The sequence below is a fragment of the Agelaius tricolor genome, unplaced genomic scaffold (assembly GCF_023055355.1).
Source record: "Agelaius tricolor isolate 1412-34295 unplaced genomic scaffold, bAgeTri1.0.p SCAF_12, whole genome shotgun sequence".
NCBI classification, from domain to species: Eukaryota; Metazoa; Chordata; class Aves; order Passeriformes; family Icteridae; genus Agelaius; species Agelaius tricolor.
The window spans coordinates 12,127,163-12,145,724 of record NW_027269272.1 but is presented as its reverse complement, the minus strand read 5'-3'; the positions used below and the strand labels follow the sequence as shown (position 1 = coordinate 12,145,724).

Genomic DNA, 18,562 nt, shown 5'->3' with positions numbered 1-18,562 from the left:
TTGGGAGTGCCTAACACTGTCCTTGAAGCAGGAGCTAATGACCACTTCAATCTGAATGCTCTAATTAGGAGGTTATAAAACTAAAGTCTTTCTTGCCCACCCTTTCCTGAGCCTCATCCCGGCAGTAAGAGCTAGACTGGAGATAGGCCATGACTTTACCCCTCCACTAGCACTGACAGCAAGGAATATCTACAGCCAAGAAAGGAAGCAACCTCCATGGGCACTGCAACAGCTTGGCCATCTTAGCAAGCATGGCCTGGGAGCACTTCTCAGCATCCCTGCCAGTAGAAATGGCATCTGCACGATGTGCACCCCAATGTGGCTCCCAGGAAAGGCAGGTATGTCAGGCACAGCCCTGCCCTACCATTCCCAGAGGTCAGCAGTGGCAGCTCCCTGTTCAGTCTGCTGGAGCACCATGTGTCTTGCCCTTCATGCCCACGGTGGAGCAGTTAGAGACTGCCACACACAACCTGCATTTCAGGGCCAGCCTCCCTCATCCTCAGCTCCCCACCACCACAGCACAGTCCTGATGCCAGGGACCCAAACACAGCACTGTAGCAGCCCATGTGTGAAGGGGCAGCACCCAAACATGCCATTCTACAGTTCCCAGTTTCAATGTCAAGGGTTGCCAGCCCTGCCTGTGTCCCAGCCCCTTCCCCCTGCACCCACACCTCCCGCCTGCTGGCCGTGTGACCGCTGCTCACAAGATGGGTGACATAATCTAGGTTCAAAGCAGATTATTTTTAACTCAGCCCCCCACTCACTGATCTGATTTACAGCAGAATGTTACAAGAGTTGTACACACACAGTTCGTGGGGCTGCGAGCCACAGGCAGGCACAAGCAGAGAGGAGCAGCTGGAGTTGCAGGAAATAAGGTTACAGCAGAGGCCAAGAACTGTGGCTTCAGAGGTGGCCAAGTGCCATGTCCTGTCCTGTTTCTCCCCAAGATACAGGACATTTTCTTCTAGCTAACCAGCCACCAGATATTAAATTTACATTTACATATTTACACACATATGTAAATTTACATTTACATACATATCTGCCTATTTCTACTGAGTTCCTTTGCAAGTCAGCAATTCTCCTGAGTTCAAGTAACCCATTAATTCTAAGCCATGAATCCACAAGGTCCAGAAATGGCTTCTAAGAACGCTAAAGGAAGAAACTAAGGTCATGCATTTTTAGGTTTAATCAAGAATAAATTTACTGGTCACAGGTCCATATCCCCACTAAAATTTGGTTTGGGATCTACAAACAGACAGGGTTTAAACCCACTGTTTTGAAGAAAAAATACCCAAGATCTGTGCTAGCAATAAACTGGACTGCAGATTTCCCTTACCTGCTGATATCTCTAGCTTTCTAATGTCAGTCTCTCTACTGCTTATATGTTTAAATAGTTTTACTCTTTTCTGTTCACTCTACAGTTTCATTTTCTCCACATAACTCTTAACCTATCTTTCGTGCTGATTTGGGCTGCAGAGCACAGTGTCCATGCAGCTCACAAACTGGATGGACAGAAATACTGGGGATCACATCAGGGCTCCTGGAGTCACTTGTAATTTAGCTATTTGATACATTTGACCAACCAAGCTAAAAGCAATGATTCAGAGAATTTGAGCTCCCCTGCACAACACTGTCACAGAAGAGCAGGTTGGATTTTGGCCATGCATCGCTCTAAACCAAGCAGGAGACCTGAATCTCCCTGCTAGTTAGAGACATTCACAGGTTACCCAACAGTCCCACACTTCACAGCATCTTCCTAAACTCCTTGAACACAGTAGCACCACACCAAGGAAGACAATGGCTTGAATATGTGACTTAGATCCCAAATGAGCCACAACAAAAGCTGATGGCAAATATCTAACCTGCTCACATCCCAGCTTCATTCTCCTCCATATTTGCAGTCCAGGTTTATGGCTACACCAAGCACTTGTCCATGCACACATTTGAGAAGGAAAAAAGACTACAGCCACTTGATATTGTCAGAGCAGTGTTTGAGGCCAAGTTCAGATCAACTTCTTAAATAGCTCACACCTACCTCATGAGGCAATCCCTCTGCACAGCACACGAGCCAGCAGCACAGGGAGCTCTGCTGCTCTCAGGCAGGCCCTTGCCAAGGACAAGAGAATCCAGAAGGCAGCACATCTGGCAGAGCCTTCCCAGGAAAAGAAATGCTGCTTCACTGAAAGAAAGGCTCAAAAATGGTAGATAACAAGCCAGAGGAGGGACTGAACCCTAATGTGGATCAACTGAAACCAGGTGCTGCAAGCTAGTACTTAATAACTCAATTTCAGCCAAAATTTCTAATCTAGTGCTAATTATTTGAAAAAGCACAGATGCCCATTGCTGTGTACCAGCCTGAGGACACTGTTTGCACAAGCAAAAGTTTAATCTCAAAAAATAAATATGAGCAAAGAGAAATATTCCTGTTTACCAATTAAAAGATCATTTACATAACTACCATCTGCAGTCACTCCCCCCCCCAATTAAAATGAATCAAGAGACCCTTTCCCCCATCTCTCTGTGCACAGTGGATGTGCCTTTAATAGCTCTTGCCTTTATCTTGTTTTGAGTCTGATATGAATGATCTTTCCTTAGTGCTCTAAATCAGCCCTGACTATACCTTTAGATAGGACTGTTTTTTCCCAATTATATCCATTACTGTAAGTCATCTGCTTCTTTCACTTATTCTGGATCTTATCATGTGCCCTTAACATAAATGGAGTTTTGCCATTGATTTCAGCAACAATAAAGTGGGAAAAAGCATTAGTCACAACACAGCATGACAGCACCAAATCATAAGGCCCAACACAAGTGCTCCTTGCATCTAATTTATTTCTCATTACAGTGATGGCACCAGAAACTCAGGCGTTCCTCCTCCCCCTCCTTCCAAGTGGCTCTGTGCAATGAGAAACTACACTGTGCATAAGGTCCATCACCAAAGTGCCACAGGGTTGTTCTGGGGATATTGCAGATGAGGCATTCCCTGTAAGAAAGCAGTGAGAACCCCCTCTCCAGTGCACCAGTGTCAGGCACTGTGAAAGCTTTCTGCTCCAGCTCTACTCTAACACTCTCATCTGCATTTCCCTCCTAAAAAAGGAAATCCTTCTAACTTTCAGATTTTCAGACGCCAAAAGTCAGAAAGTTCATATTTGCTGACTTCAGACCTCTTTTTTGAAATTGCAGCCAAAGGAGAGACTTGGCAAGGTGCACACAAACAGTACTTAATAAGTTACTGCTATACAATGCATAAGCTCATACATTGCACAGTACTTGTGTGGGATTAACTGTTGCAAAAGGCATTGCCAAAAGTAGTCAAGCCAGCTATGTAGTCTGTACTCTAACTTCTAGAGCAGGATTCAGTAGCACAAGTCCAATGCAAATACCTACGTATGTATTGCTCTGTCCCAATCTAAATGTAGATGACTACATGATTTCAATCACTAAAAGTACTTAAAACCTCTTGAGATGTGAATTCAACCCAGAAATTCTTTTCCTTCTGCAGACTTTAGAGTATTTCAGCATAAAGACTTCACTACATATTTGCTCTGAGCAGTATTTTGTGGGGCCCATTAGAAAGAAGTCAGATTGAGGCAGTAGTTGACAGACTACCTACTCCACTCTAAGTCAAATATCAATGAAACCTTGCCCTGAGGATTAAGTTTCACACTTGGTACATCAGCTGTTTATCCAGATGTTGGTGTTGAAAAAACAGTTTCCTAGTTAAGGCAATTATTGATAAGTTCTACAAAAATAACTCTGGTGTTTCTACCTTGGTAGTTTCAGATATTCTTGGAACCAAAGACATTTCAATGATAGTTATTCACATTGCTTTTCATCTACATATATATATCATGAATAAGAGTAACAACATTCACAAAATAGGTACAGACTCTTATTCAACAATCCCTACAAGAGTACAAAGACCCAAACACTGGGTTTTAAAAATGAAGTTCTGGTGACTTCACACAAAAACACTGTGGTACAAAAAAGCAGCAGAATCAATGTCACAGCAGATACATAGAAAAAAGATTAAATCTAGGGACAAAAGGTTAAAATTTGATTACTTGAAATACTCCTATACTAAATACCAGATTTAGAAAATAAAAACATACTAAATTTAAAGTGTTGCTCTTAAACATTCACTATTCTAAGTAGTAACTTCAAGAACCTTGTATCAAGAAACTTTGGGATAGTGTCTCTGAAATAGATTCCGGAGAGCAGAGCTTTTTCTATGGAAATTGGCTGATCCCAAGAGCTTTTTAAATTAGCTATTTAATTCATGTATTTTTAAAATGCACTCCAGTAACACATTTGATCCTCACTTTTGTACTAAAACAAGGTACCACATCTCAGGCTTACATTGGGAGTTTTCTAGAAAATAAGAGCAATGCTTTTCAAAGAAAGATTTCCAGCCAGCTAGTCTTGGATTTGGCATGGTTATGAATCTGATGAGCTTCATTCAGAAATATTCATCCTTCACTGAACTGAAAAGGCCATTCATTTTTCAGCCCCATCAAATAACCAGCTGATTTTGTTATATTATCTACTGAACATTTCTGCTTCCTATCAGAAGAGCTAAACTTGCCATTGAAATAGAGGTAGTCAGTAAAAATCAGACACATTGTCTAATGAGTCAGTGCACAGCCCAATGCAGCTAATGCCCTGCCTACCATTTCACACACTCAAATATAAAGCATTTTGTGCTGAATCTATTTAAGAATATAATACACAATCAAATCTCAATCCTGATTCAGGGCAATAATGAGAGCATCCTTTTTAGTAATTTCATTCAATCAATCTGCATATTAAAGAATCTTTTCAAGATTTTAACAGTGAAAAAACCCAGGGTGAAGAGTCATGGCCCTACGGGGAAACACTTCAGAAAGCATATTCCAAAACCAAAGCATCTCTCTTCACATGCCAAAAATCAGGTATGTGCAGAGAAAAAAGTAGAATGGAGGGAACAAGGGCTGGGCTGCCTCTGCCCTGTCTGAGGCTGATTTCCTGGTTTTCCTTCAGGGACTCCAGAAGGAATATTGCCTCTATTGGATGAACAGATTTTTCTATCACCAGAGCCAGCCTGAGCTGGTACTGAGGGTGACTGCCAGGGCCATCACTTAACTGGATAAGGCTGTGATCCATTACTGAAACAAATATTGCAAGTGAACTTGATAGATCAGCTGTTTAGCTTGTTGCTTCCACTTCCCAAGCAACTGCAGCTCTTCCCAAACTCAGTGTATTGATTTCCTGACAACAAATATCTCTACAGTGAAATCATGATGAAACAGCAGATAAGAAAGCAAGAGTGCCAGATCAGCAACACCAATTCCCATAACACCTTAGAAATAATAGGAGTGTTCAGGAAGCCAACTGCTCTTATAAAAATAAATAAAACATTTTTGGAAATACAGGGCAAAATCCTGCTTTCCTTTTAGGTGAAGGACCATAGTGTCGCTGTATGAGGTCATACTAAATTCCTGCTAGGACCAGAAGTGTTCCTGTGACCCTAAAAGCTCCATAATAGGAGATTTGTAAACACTATCCTTGCTGCCAGGGCACAGACTGCTGTAAAACCCTATGTGAGAATAACTGTGAAACAATTGCCTGCCAGAGAAGTTGCCAGGATGTGGCACAGCTCCAGCCTGGCTCCAGCAGGTGCTGGGCACCCAATACTCTGTACTGGCTGCAGAGCAAAGCCTGCAGCTCACAGGGGCATCCAGGGCTACATGAAGTGTCAGGGACTGAGGAAGCCAAACCCCAGGAACAAGGCAAGGCTAGAGCAAAATTCAACACACCTGGAAGCAATTATTAGGTATTTCAATTCCATTTTAGGGTGGGGGAGGATACACTTCAAACACTGCTCAGCCTAACAGAAGGGAAGAAGCCTTGTTACAAGGCAACATGCTTCATTAAAACAAGATGATACATCGATACAAAAAGTATATTTGCGCCTCTTCACCTAGCCTCTCCTGTAAATCCATACTCTGTCATCCATACCTCAGCTCAAAATGAATTCAGAAATTCATTTTGAATTTCTGCCTAATGAGCTCTTGCCATTAGGTGTAGAAATCAAACTTATCTCCATTCTCATTCTTTAGATACCATGTCTTCAGTGGCCTGCTCATGCACCATTTGTTCCCTAAATGCTGCACATTAGCATAGAAATGCTTCCTCTAAATTACCTTACTTCCTTTTTTTTTACTTAAGAGGGGTTTATGTGAAAATTAAATGTCTATGAGTTAAGACCATATTCTAATCCAAATGTAATAATACTTTTTACTGAGGATAGGTTTTTAAATTAAGAATATGTTACCTCAATGAACTAAATTTACCTCTGTGTCTAACCATGGCCTGATCCTCCAGCCACTGAGCAACCTCTTGTGCCACTGGCCCTGCCCCTGAATGTGTTCATCACACAGACCAAGCCTGGATAATTGGAATGCAAATATATGCACAATTAGCAGCATCACTGGACCATTTTAACAACCTTCTGAAAATACATTCTTAAGTGATTCACTGTATTTTTATGGCTTTTTTCTCACAGCCATTGGCTCAAAAATCTTGGTTATTCTCAGGGTATCAGGAGAGAAACCAAGAGCTCTTGGACACAGGCTCCTTATCAGGTGCAGAGCCCTGTAGGCTGCTCATGGCTCTTTTAAGTGCTAATTACCCCAATCTGGGGTTGTCAGAAACCCCTAGAACTGTCCAGGAGCAACATGGCCTATTCTACCCATCCTCACCACAACCTGCCTCTGCAGAGAAGCTTCACTTAGAAAGAAATATCACACATGAGCTCTGGGCTGCCTCTCCCGGCCACACTGCCACTAGAAAGGCTCAGATTTTAAGGCTAAGTACATGAACAATGAAGGGGAATAGATCTGCATCTGTGATGTATCCAGTGGCCTGAAAAATAGAGTTCAGTACATACATAATGATGCCAGTGTGCTGGGTTTTTGTCACTACTACAATCCAGTAAATGCCAGAGATACATTGCTTTCACTGAAGTACCAGAAAGCCAAGTTAGAAACAGTAATAGCTTTGTATAATGAGGTATTTCATATTTGGGTTAGAATAACCATATGTCAAACAAACTTTTTAGACAATGACATGGCCTACTGTGCCAAACATGTTATCATCTCCTCACTGCCACACTTGTTCATCAGTCCCCAGAGTACCCAGCACAGCCTTGTACCAAAGGGTGCTAGTACATTCTCTACCAGCCAGGGTGGCTACAGGAAGTTTATTCACCATCTGGATATCTTGGGATACCCCCCTTCTCCCTCCAAGGCCCCCCATTTAACATGGAAGCAGAATGCCCATCACCAGCAGCCTGCAAAGTGACCCCTTAACACAAGTCAAAGTAAGAACAGTGGGATCTTAACTTAGCTTCACTAACCTAATGCAGAAGAACTGCTGGGAACACTTCAAATAATTGTCTTAATTACAGAAGTACCAACTAAATAGTTCTGAGGGATTTTTTAAAACACAAACCATTTTAAATGCATCATCCCCCTGCATCATCATTCAGCTACCCTCTCTCTAAAATTATGTTTAGATTTTTCATTTCTTCCATTTCACCTGTGCATGTTTTTATCATCAACAGGGATAAACTCAGCAGCTACCCAAAAGGCTGCTACATGATGCCTGCACACCTAAGGCAAGAAAATCCAAGGCTTACAGGTGAAAATAATTTATGTCCATTGTTTTACCCAGGGGTTATTGTTCTCACCAGGGGTTATATTGTATAGGGACACACATTCATGGTGCTCAGAGCAGCCAACAGGACTCCAGCTGTAAGCTCACACGCACAGATTCTGATAAGTGAAAATGAGGAGCCATTATGAGTTGCTGTGCCAAGACCTGAAGCCTGCAGTGAGGAAAAGTCCATTGATTTCTTGATATGATTTCAGCAATCTAAGTATAGTTTACAGCTTGCACCACCGTCAAAGCCAGCAATTGTGAAACGCTAAACTTCCAAATAATTCTTTGTTCAAATAGACATGGCAACGATAAATGGCTGGGTACTACTCAGAGCAAAGCACTTACCCAAATTATTCATTATGAAAGGACTAATTAAGCAACAGGGAGCCTGATCACTGTTCTGAATGACACAGGAGTGTGACAAAAGCTCACCTGTGCAGGAGGGATGAGAGGTCAGGAGAGCCATTTCTATTTCAGAAAGAAAACAAAGAGAAACAGACACATTCTGTAATTCATCTGTGACTGCAGGCATGGGACACGACCACTACATACACTAAAGGACTCTACCTTGAAACCCAACAAGACACGCAAATGACGAGGAAATGTACAAAACTTTTCTGTCAATACATGTGTACAAGAAGCCATCAACCCTGAAGCCTCTCCTCACGTGGAGATTTACCTGAGCATTGTGTCCCTGAAGAGGTGGGCACAGGCTGGAGTGCCCAGGTCCCAGAGCACAGCAGACGGTGCCTGTGGGGACACAGCAGCACCACACAGCCATGGTGATGTGCCACTCTCCACGGCACAGACAGGAGCCAAAGGCCCTGACAGCAGCAGGGCACCCCCAGAGCCTGAGCCCCACAGCCACCAGCCCGGAGAAACAACACGTTCACTTACAGCACCTCCCCAGGCCGGCTCAGCCTCGCTCATTCCCACAGGCACCCTGCAGAGCCCTGCTGCCCCCAGCCATGGAGCTGGGGCTCATCTCCAGCACGGCCCAGCAGCCGCTGCTCCCGGGGCAGCTGCAGCCGACAGCCGAGCCTGGCTGAAGGGGTGTCCCAGCACCACGCCACCCTCACAGCGCAGCCGCCCCGCCATGGCTCACCTCCAGCGGCTCCAGGCCGCGGGTCCCGCACAGTGCCCGGCCGCCTGCGCCTCTCCTCAGCGGCATTCCTCGCTCCAGGGCTCCCGGGAGCCTCCTCAGTCCCGGCTGGTGCTCTTCCATGTGCTTTAGCAACTCTTGACACTGAAACATCCCTGAGCACGGCAGCCCCGCCACCTCTCCCTGCTGGAAAATATCCCGATTTTCCTGCAGCTCCGGCAACATCCCCACAGCCCAGGGCACAGAAGGGCTTCAGCTCCGGAAAGGGCTTTAGCTCAGGCACCTTCCAGCAGATTCCATGGGGCCCACAGGCACTCAGAGCCTGCCGCAGCCCTTGCCATCAAAGATGCTTCTGGCAAAGCCCCACCATCCCCAAGAGCAGCTCCCCTCCTGCATTTATCCTCCCAGGAGAGATCCCGCCCCAGCGAGGCTGAGGGCACACGGAATAACAAGGCACAGAGCAGACCTCGGCTTCCATCAGGTTTTGCCAAGAGTCACCTGTCGGTGAGGGGAAAAGGCTGAGCAGCACAACCCAATAACTCCTTTCAGGTGTGCCTTTTCTATACCAGGCTCATTATCATTCCTCATTAACACCTGTGGGGCACCACCGGCAGAAGGGCAGAGCTGCCTCTCAGGTGTGGCATCAGATACAACATTCCCTATTTAAAGTAAAATAAAAGGAGGGGGGTTCGTGTGTGTAAATTGTGTCCTGGGATGAGGGTTCCTGGGTTAAAACAACCCAGCAGGTATTCTCTGGGCAGTAGCCACAACACTTTTATACTGTGTATTTTTACCTCTGCTCAGCATGGAAGAACATGTAATTAGGGACCAACTATTAAACTCTTACAAAACCAAAGTGTTATGGTCAGCACGGGCTGCTGTGTGATCATTCCTGAAAAGGAGCAGAGAAGCACAAAGAACTGTTTTCCACCACTTACTCACTACCACTGTACCTCTTTGAACCAGTGTCCTTTCCCATTGACAGCTCTGGCAGTTTGTGGTGGAGCTGCAGCCGGTGAAGCAGGTGAAAAGCACAAGCCCAAGGAGGTGAGCAGAGCTCAGCCCCAAACTCTGCTCTGGCAGCCAGACCTTTCCCACTGCCTCACGAGCTGCAGCACCCCCAGTGCCTCCAACACCCCCTCCCCACACACCCCGTAGGGCACTGGCAAGGTCAGATGTCACCATCAAATCAAAGAACCATTTAGCTTCTAAAAACCTTTATGATATCAAGCCCAACCATTAACCCAGCTCTAAGCCATGTCCCTAAGCACCACATCCACGTTTCAGTTTCTGGAGGTCTTTTCAATACCTCCAGAGCTGGGGACTGGACCATTTCCCTGAGCAGCCTATGCCATTGCTTGGCAAGCCTTTCAAGGTGATGAAATGTTTCCAAATATCCAATCTAAACCTTCATTGGTGCCACTTGAGTCCATTTCCTCACATCCTATCACTTGTTACTTGGGAAAAGAGAGGTCAAGCAGATATAAGGGTGTTCAGAAAAACAAACAGGTCACCACTCCATCAACTAGGTTAGTACACCTAAAAACACCAGCTGACTGAGTGTGCAAGGTGTCTGATTTTAGTAAATTGACTGAATAATTGAAATCTGAAGGGCTGATCCCAGACCAGTACAGCAAACATACAGAGGAACCACCAGTGGCAAATAAGCAAGCAATGAAAGCTGCCAAAAGTGATTCTCAAAGTTACATAAACACTAAATATGTCACTTTTCCATTTTATGTCTCCCATGATAAACTGTTATGAGACATGCACATGGTTTGAAACAGATAATTGTTGATAACCCTGACTGGTGGGAGAAGGAGCCATCTGGCAGATGGAAAACAAGAAGGTGCCAAGAATTTAGCAGACTAGGGGGCCTGCAAATTTATGCATAGAGGTCTGCAGAGAGGAATATTTAGACAAAAGTTCAGCAACTCTGTTTCTATCTATACACAAAACAAATTGGAACATCAAAAGTATCCGAATAATTATGAAAATTATTCCTGTTTGAAATTCATCTTGAAACTGTGAGGAAAATCAGTGAGTCTAAAACTGTGAACTTAGAAGTGAGGAAGTGAGGAATTCTTTCTGCACATCATGATTAATCACAAATGGTTACAGCACATAGCATCACATTTCTTCTTCTGTCCTTCAGGTTTCTATCCTCACTGCCTTTAACATGCAAATGCCTTTATTCATCCTCTCCTGACCTTGCTGCATGGTATCATTTGTTTCTTTCAATTTTCCTTAACAGTATTTCTTTCTTCCTATAGCAGAGAAAGAGCAACGTCTGATAAGCCTCGCTTTGTATTCCTTTCCTTTCTTCTAAGTGAATTTCTTTTGCATTTGCTCTCCTCTTTATCCCTCCTGGGTAGAACAAGGGATATTGCTGGATGCAGCGTTCTAATTGTGAATCCACATTTTTCCACTGAGATCACTGCTCATTAGCCACTCTGCTGCTGACCCTTTGCAACAGCTGAGCTGCAGCCAACATCTCTGGCAGTTAAAGGGAAGTGAGGACATGACCCACGTCAGTAGTCACAGGCAAAACACAATTTTAATAAATTTATGTAACATATTTAGTGATTCTGGGGCTGGTTTTGCTGAAGCATCATGGATCACCACAAGGACCACACAGCTCTGAGGTTGCCCAGGGAGATTGTGCAGTCTCTGTCCTTGCAGGTTTACAAGACCCACCAAGATAAAACCCGGAGCAACCTAGTTTGATCTCATAAGCTGACCCTGCTTCGAGCAATAGTTTGGACCAGAAACCCCCATAGGCCCCCTCAGTACAAATGTATGAGGCCATGACTTCCAGAGGCACCCTGAAATATAACTCCTGCTGACTCCTGCATAATATTCCAACTCCAATGAAAATGGCACATGCAGATATTCTTCAAAATCACACTTAAAGCTTACTATAATCTTCAGATTTCTTAATATTGAATCTGTAGAGCCCCCTCCAGTTAGCAACTTCCACTTCAGCTGCTGCTGGGACAAAGGTGGCTCAGCAGATCCTTTCTCACTCAGGCTGCTTCACTAATAATATTTAATTTGAGGAGTTCCTGCAACCATATTTTCATCTTGTTTTTCAGCATGAAAGTCCTATTCCATTCAAAACCCAGAGAAGAGCTGTTATTTAGACATGTTAACAAAACTCATTAGTTGCCAGGGAACCCAAATAATAAACCAGATAAACCTTATTTTTTACTTTAAATGTGCACAATATAATGAGTATTGCTGAAATGTTATCCTATGTATTCTTTAATTATAAACATGCACATTTTTGTAAGATCTTGCTCAGGATCTCTGGTACAAAATGCAAACCCTATGTACTGACTGCCAGGATAACTTTGCAGGAAGCACAGACAGTTGAAGTCAGATCCATCAATGGCAAGCAGTCTCACATTCTCTTAGAGCCTCCAAATTAAATCTGCTTACCTTATTCATATGCATAATTCCAGCAGAGTAATATTTATACAACACTCTTAATTGAAATGACAGTAGAATATAAGAACATTTTTGATCCATTCAATGAAGTAACAGAGGCAGCATTTGCCCCATGTTCAGTCTGTTCATGTAAAGCAGCCCCACACAGCTGGGCACAGCTGGCATTCACCTCTCCAAAGGGACCCATGCCTGCATTTATGGGATGCACAGGAGCAAAGCTGGAACACCAACTCTTAGACCACCTGTGAGGTGTGCAAGGGCTCACATTAAACACCTTTCATTTTCAACACACCACTAGCAAATAGAAATGAAGGGGGAAATAATCTCACTACTCTTCTCACAGCCTATAGGATGAGAAACCCTTGTTTCAGGATTGCTTATAACCATCAGTATTTCACTTCTGAGGACCCAAGTTCTAAGCATAATGGAAATACGAGGTTTGTGGGTTTAAATTATGTTCCTCTTCCCAGTCACAGCATGATGTTTAATGTCTGACAAATTACAAAGTGATTGGAAAAATAAGGGACTTCCTCCTTTTGTTAAGAAAGAATGAAAGATACTTGATCTAACATTTTTTTCATTGTCAGCTCCGAGCTTAGCAGCAGCAACTTGCACAGTTTTACACATCTTGTGGTTCAGTTGATTCAGAGGGTTTTCCTGTTTTCATGCAGTGAATGATCATTGCAATTTACCACACCTGTTTGATGTTCTGGCTTTGTTCACAGCAGAAAGCAACACGTAGCTGCCCATTGGCCTTTCTCTTCCATCAAACCAACGTGCCAAGTCTTCAGAAGCATCTCCCTCCCGTGCAACTGAGTGCAGCCTGTACCTTGCTTATGCTATTGATCCTTTACTAATACAAGCATTGAAGAAGCATTCTGTAATTATTAAATCAGACAGAAAGCAAACCCAGGACTATTTTCAAGCTTAAAAGTCAAGTTTATTCTGACTACAGCTAGCTATTCCTCCTCACAAAAGGAAAACTTCTTTTGTAACCATGTCCTTCATCTTTCTGATACCTTATTCTTCCCTGTAATTTTCCACATTTACAACTTTTTTTCAACTCCGTTTGGCTTGTAAAAGTTCCTCTACTTCTATTTCCTGTATACAAAAAAGGGCTAAAAATCATCTCTTAATTGCCAGTTGTTCACATACATATTTAATAGAGCAGCACTAAACATAGGGTTTAGCCCACCAGCATTTTAAACGAGCAGGGTCCCATTCAGTTCCCCTGAACAAACATGCAGTCCTTTATTTTCACAAAATGATCATTGCACTATTTGTTCTGTTCACCAAAGCACACCAGGGTGCAGTTGTACAGCATGTTGGGTGATTCCTTGCTGCAATGTAGTAGGTGGAGCTCAAACTATGGACCAGATTCAGATGCTGTAACTCTACTGGCAGCGCTGGTACCGGGAAAGTGAAGCAGATGCTTGCAATGCACCACTATTAGAAGAGCAGCAAGTGCTCTCTCAGAGTGACAGGATGAGCTTTTTAACATAATTAGGAGCCAAAGGACATTTTTGGAAGCTAAGTCAATTGGGCTCATCTGTTTCACACTCCCAGAGGAAATCAATTCCTGTTCACTTTACTCATCCTGAAAACTTTCCCAAAAAAGACCAAGGAGTTTCTGCACGCAGAAATGACCATGCATCAGCTCCCAAAATCTAAGGAGCTTGTGCTGTAACACTAAAGCCCCATCTGGAGACCCAGGCACAGCCGAGGCGGGGGCGGTGTCCCGGGCGGGGCTGGCGCTCCGTGGGCAGCTCGGGGGCTCCCGGCTCCAGCCGCCTGCGCTGCCCGCAGCACGGGCTGAGCACCGGCAGGGCAGGGCAGGGCGAGCAGGCAGCCTCGGAACCAGCCAGGGAGAAAAAGCAAGTACCGTGCTCTACAAGCAGGTCAGATTTCCAAGCACTGCACCCGGACACAACAACCAGAGAAAATGAAAAACCCCGCTGGGTACAGCCCAAAGCCAAACACCCCAAATCCTCTCAGCAGCACTGCACTGAACATGCACATGGTAACACAAAACACATCGTTCCACAACAACACAAGTACCTTAATCTGTCTTTGAAACACCAAATTAACTATCCCTCCCGTTTCTAGCACCGCTGTCTGGAATCCAGGAATACATCCTAAGAGGCCAATTAAAAGGTCTCCCATTGCTAGATTTTATGTTATTTCACTGATGGTGAAAATGAGCTGAGGGAACCAACATGTAATGCAGTCATTCAGCAAGTGTATAGGCAACCTTTTGCAATAATCTTTAAACTAGTTTATTAAATGTTTTTCCTTTTCAGAATAAATTCAACATCTAATGCCAAAATTTCATCAAGAACTCAAAAATCTTAGTAGCCAGTTATCAGCTGTTTAACTTGAGTTACAAGAAATAGACGTATTACACATCACTAAAATTTTCACACATACACCCACACATACACACACACATATCAGCATCCTGTTTATATTAATTTATTTTCACAAATCAATCTCCTTTTTCCTACTCATACTCTTCACATTTTCTGAAGGCACAACACCCAAATAGGCAATGTAAAATGTACTTCCTGTAGAAAAGTCTGTAGTCTCCTAAGAGAACAGTTTGGCAAAACTACGTTTGTTTAAAAACTCAAGTTCCAAAATGAGCCTTCAAAGAGCAGCAGAGAACACCAAGATTAAAAACTACTTAGGGTGTCTGCACTTCTCATATGCAACACACCACTTAACCTTTAATAAATCAGGACTTTTTCCAAGAAATTACAAAAGCGGAAGTAGTAAAATCTCTCGTTTTTTCTTTTTTTTTTAATCATCAAGTTTTAACGATGGGACAGACGCTAAGCAGAGCTCCCAGAAAGAGCCAGACCACCATCTGGCTCCATCACAGAGCAATGACAATTCACAGGCAATGAGTCTCCAACCAGCGCTCTGAAATCAAACGCTGGGCTGGCTCCATCAAAGCTCTGTTACAGCCATGAACACACAGCTGTACATTTCCTCCCTCCTCGTACATAAATATACCCTCGGACACAGACAAAGGGAAAAATTAAATCATTTTATGCATTTTTCTGTGCTTCCCTGCTCTGCCTGTTACCAATCAGTGTCAAGAACTATCTTACATCTTATGTTTTGTTAGCACTATAGAATATATAGAATATATAGAATTTTATTTTTGTTGTCACACATGCTAATGTTTCCAGTATGATAAATGTCTTTTTAAATCCTGCATTTCTTGTCACGCTGTAGATCCACTTCTATTTGACAGTGACTCCTGGACATACATGTCAAGACAAAAATAAATACTGCTGCGATGGCAAACGTTTCAAAACTCTTAGGACACTAATACAATGGCACTTGAAAGACTTTTTAAATACAACAGAAAAGACAATAGTTAAATAGAAACCTGCACTACACTTGCAAGATCTGTATTTGTTTCTGCAAGAGCAGCTCCTGATCTTTGAACACATCAAATGTTGCACTCCAGCCCTCCGCCCATACCCTTTAAGAAGTCCACGTTGTTATTTTAAGCAAGCATCCCCTCCAGCTGTACATAAGCAACACTGTATTTCCCAAACAATTGAGGTAATTATAAAAATGAATATCATTTATTATTTTCTTTTATTACTATCATGTCTGAACATTTGCTTTCATACAAAAGTCTGGTTTTCAGCATTATGTTTTCCAAGGGCATCCCCTCCGCACCAAGGGAGATAAAGATGTGTTAGGAATTGTGCAAGAGTTTTTGTTACCACCTTCAAACCCACGAGAACTTCATGAACACGATATTGGCGTTTTAGAGAAGAAGGAAGGGATTTTACACATATTTTCAGTTCCACTTGATTTTGTTTTTTTAAATCGCATCTAACCCAATGCAAAGGGGGTGGGTAAAAAAACAACAACAAAAAAAAAACCAAACAAAAAAAAACCACCACGAAATCATCACATTACTGTATGTTACCCTTCGGCAGTCTTTGGAGGAAATCGGAGCCCAGGTTGCTTTTCCCGGCTCCCTCCCTCACTCAAGGCAGCCGGAGCGCTCCTCTGCCCGGGCTCCGCCACCCCCGGGCGCCGCTGCCCCGTCACAGCCGCGGCTTCCTGAGCAACGTTCGGCTGAGGTCCTTCACCTCCTCGGGGCTGCCCACCCGCTCGTAGCCCAGCAGGGCCATGGGCTGCTGGCAGTACTCCTCCACCTGCTTGATCTGCTGGTAGCTGAGCGCGGTCCTCCAGGCACTCAGCGCCTGGGTGGCGTTCCTGGCCGACACCACGAACGGCTTGGAGGAGTAGCCGGGGCCGCTGGTCATGTTGAGGGCGAACTTCTCCATCTCCGGGCTGACCGCCAGGTTCACAAAGCCGTACACCTGCCGCAGGGTCTTGATGGGCTCCACCACCAGGTCCTCGTAGCGCACGGCCATGTAATTGCCCTGGAGCCAGTCAGGGGGGTGCAGAGCAGTCTGCAGGGTCTTGGCCATGCTGCTGCAGATGACCTCCATGGCACCCAGGGCATGGTAGTCCGAGCCGCCCCCCCCCCTCCTTCTTCCCGCCCAGCTTGTGGCCAGCATCGAGGAAGGGCATGCGGTGGATGTGGGGGTCCCGGCTCCGCACCACCTGCAGGCTCTCCCGGATGAGGCCGTGCCGGGACTTGATGCGGGAGCTGGCAACGGCCCGGGGGTCCCGCACCAGATGGATGACTTTGAGGTCCAGGGTCGGGTCCCGCATGAGCGGGGCCAGGACGGCCAGGTCAAAGACACGGACGCCCTTGATGACCAGCGTGTGGTACTTGTGGCATTCCTCCTGGAAGCGGCTGAGGCGCTGCGGGGGACACTTTTTGCACACCCGGTCGTCCACCATCCCCACCACCTCCTTGCGATAGGCCGGGCAGAGGGGCGAGGAGCAGATGACCTTGTTGGTGGCCGCCCCGAAGATGCCGAGCGTGGTGAGGTTCTTGCCGGCGCCCGCCGTGCTGTAGAGCTGGAAGACGGAGAGGTCGCATCGGTACAGGGAGCTCAGCATGTCGCGGGCCGCCCCTTGCAGCGAGACGGCGTCACCGGGGTATAGCTTCTGCCAGACGTGCCACACCGGCTCGTAGAGGAAAAAGACCTCGGGGTTCTGGTTGAAGAGCTCCCCGAAGAAGGACGAGCCCGAGCGCCAGGTGGTGAAGACATAGACCAGCTGCCGCCGGGCGCCCGCCGGGCCGCGGCTCCCGACCGGCGGCGGCGGCGGCGGGGGGTGGTGGCGGGGGGCTGCCGGGGGCTCCCCGCAGCGCCGCGGCTCCCGCCGCCACTTGTACTCCAGCAGGTTGAGCGCGGCGAGCAGCAGCAGCAGCGCGTAGCCCAGGCACAGCGCCAGCGCCTTCCGCCGGCACACTTTCATGCTGGGCGGCGGCGGGGCCAACTGTTGCTCAGCGCCCCGGCGCCCCGGGGCCCGCGGCGGGCAGCAGGGCGCGCCGCCCCCGGCGCCGTCTCCCGGCCGGCCCCCCGCGCCCGGTCCGCATAGCGCAGCCGCCGCGACGGCCCCGCCGCCGCCGCCCCCGCCCCTGCCCTACTTAGCAGCGGCACGGCCGCCCGCCCGCCCCGCGCTTCTCCCGCGCCGCCATCGCCGAGCGGCCGCGGGCGCCGCCGCAGCGCAGCTCTCGGCGGCCGCCGGAGCGAGGCGGAACCGCGCTCCGCTCCGCCCCACAGCGCGGGGCGGCAGCGAGGGGCGGGCGGGGGCTGCGCCGCCCCGACAGAGCGCATCGCTCCCCGCCCCGCCCCCGCCGCGCCGGGAGCGCTCCGGTGCCGCCGCCGCCACCGAGGGACGGCCCCGATTGGCGGCGCCCGCCCCGCGCTCGCCATTGGCGGCCCCGCCGCCCGGCCTCGGGCTGCAGCCCCCCGCCCGCTCCGACCGACTGCCCCCATGGGGAGCCCGGACTGATCGGCACCGAGCCCGAGCCCGGCCGGGCCCCGCACCGCCGGAGGGTGGCGGGCGCTTGCGGGAGCCCCTCTCTGCTCCGCCGGGGCGCTCTCATCAGCCCAGCCCGGCGGGAGGCTCCTCACCGGGTACCCCTCGCACAGCGGAGCCGCGCCGGTAACGGGGAAAACAGAAGAGAGGGGGGAAAGATCCCTGACAGGCCTGAGAGGATTCCGGGGCCAGCTCCGCCGCCCTTATCTTGGTTTGTGCGGAAACTCGGAGTTCTCAAAGGTTCTCCACAACGTTTTAAAAAAACCCTCACACTGGATCTTCCTGGCAGAGCTCAGCACAACTCCATCCGCCCGCAGTTCTTCACAGTGTTTTTATAGCGGGTGTCCGGTCACCGGGCGGCCCCTTCGGTGCTGC

At 46.8% G+C, this 18,562-nt stretch overlaps 2 protein-coding genes across 2 annotated transcripts; one reads left to right on the top strand and one right to left on the bottom strand.

The window, feature by feature from the left end:
• Nucleotides 1-14,508: 14,508 nt before the first annotated feature.
• On the bottom strand, nt 14,509-17,701 carry CHST2 (carbohydrate sulfotransferase 2). The gene is given in 2 exon segments (XM_071437655.1): nt 14,509-16,776; nt 16,778-17,701. Coding segments are annotated over 2 exon segments (1,290 nt in total). The 5' UTR covers nt 17,621-17,701; the 3' UTR covers nt 14,509-16,329.
• On the top strand, nt 17,619-18,317 carry LOC139594725 (proline-rich protein HaeIII subfamily 1-like). Its single transcript, XM_071437082.1, has one exon. It carries the CDS (start codon nt 17,619-17,621, stop codon nt 18,315-18,317), a length of 699 nt encoding a protein of 232 aa, XP_071293183.1.
• Nucleotides 18,318-18,562: the final 245 nt, after the last annotated feature.

What these genes read in the sequence shown, in the direction of transcription:
- LOC139594725 (XM_071437082.1), top strand. Translation starts at nt 17,619, where the DNA reads ATGCTGGGCGGCGGCGGGGCCAACTGTTGCTCAGCGCCCCGGCGCCCC.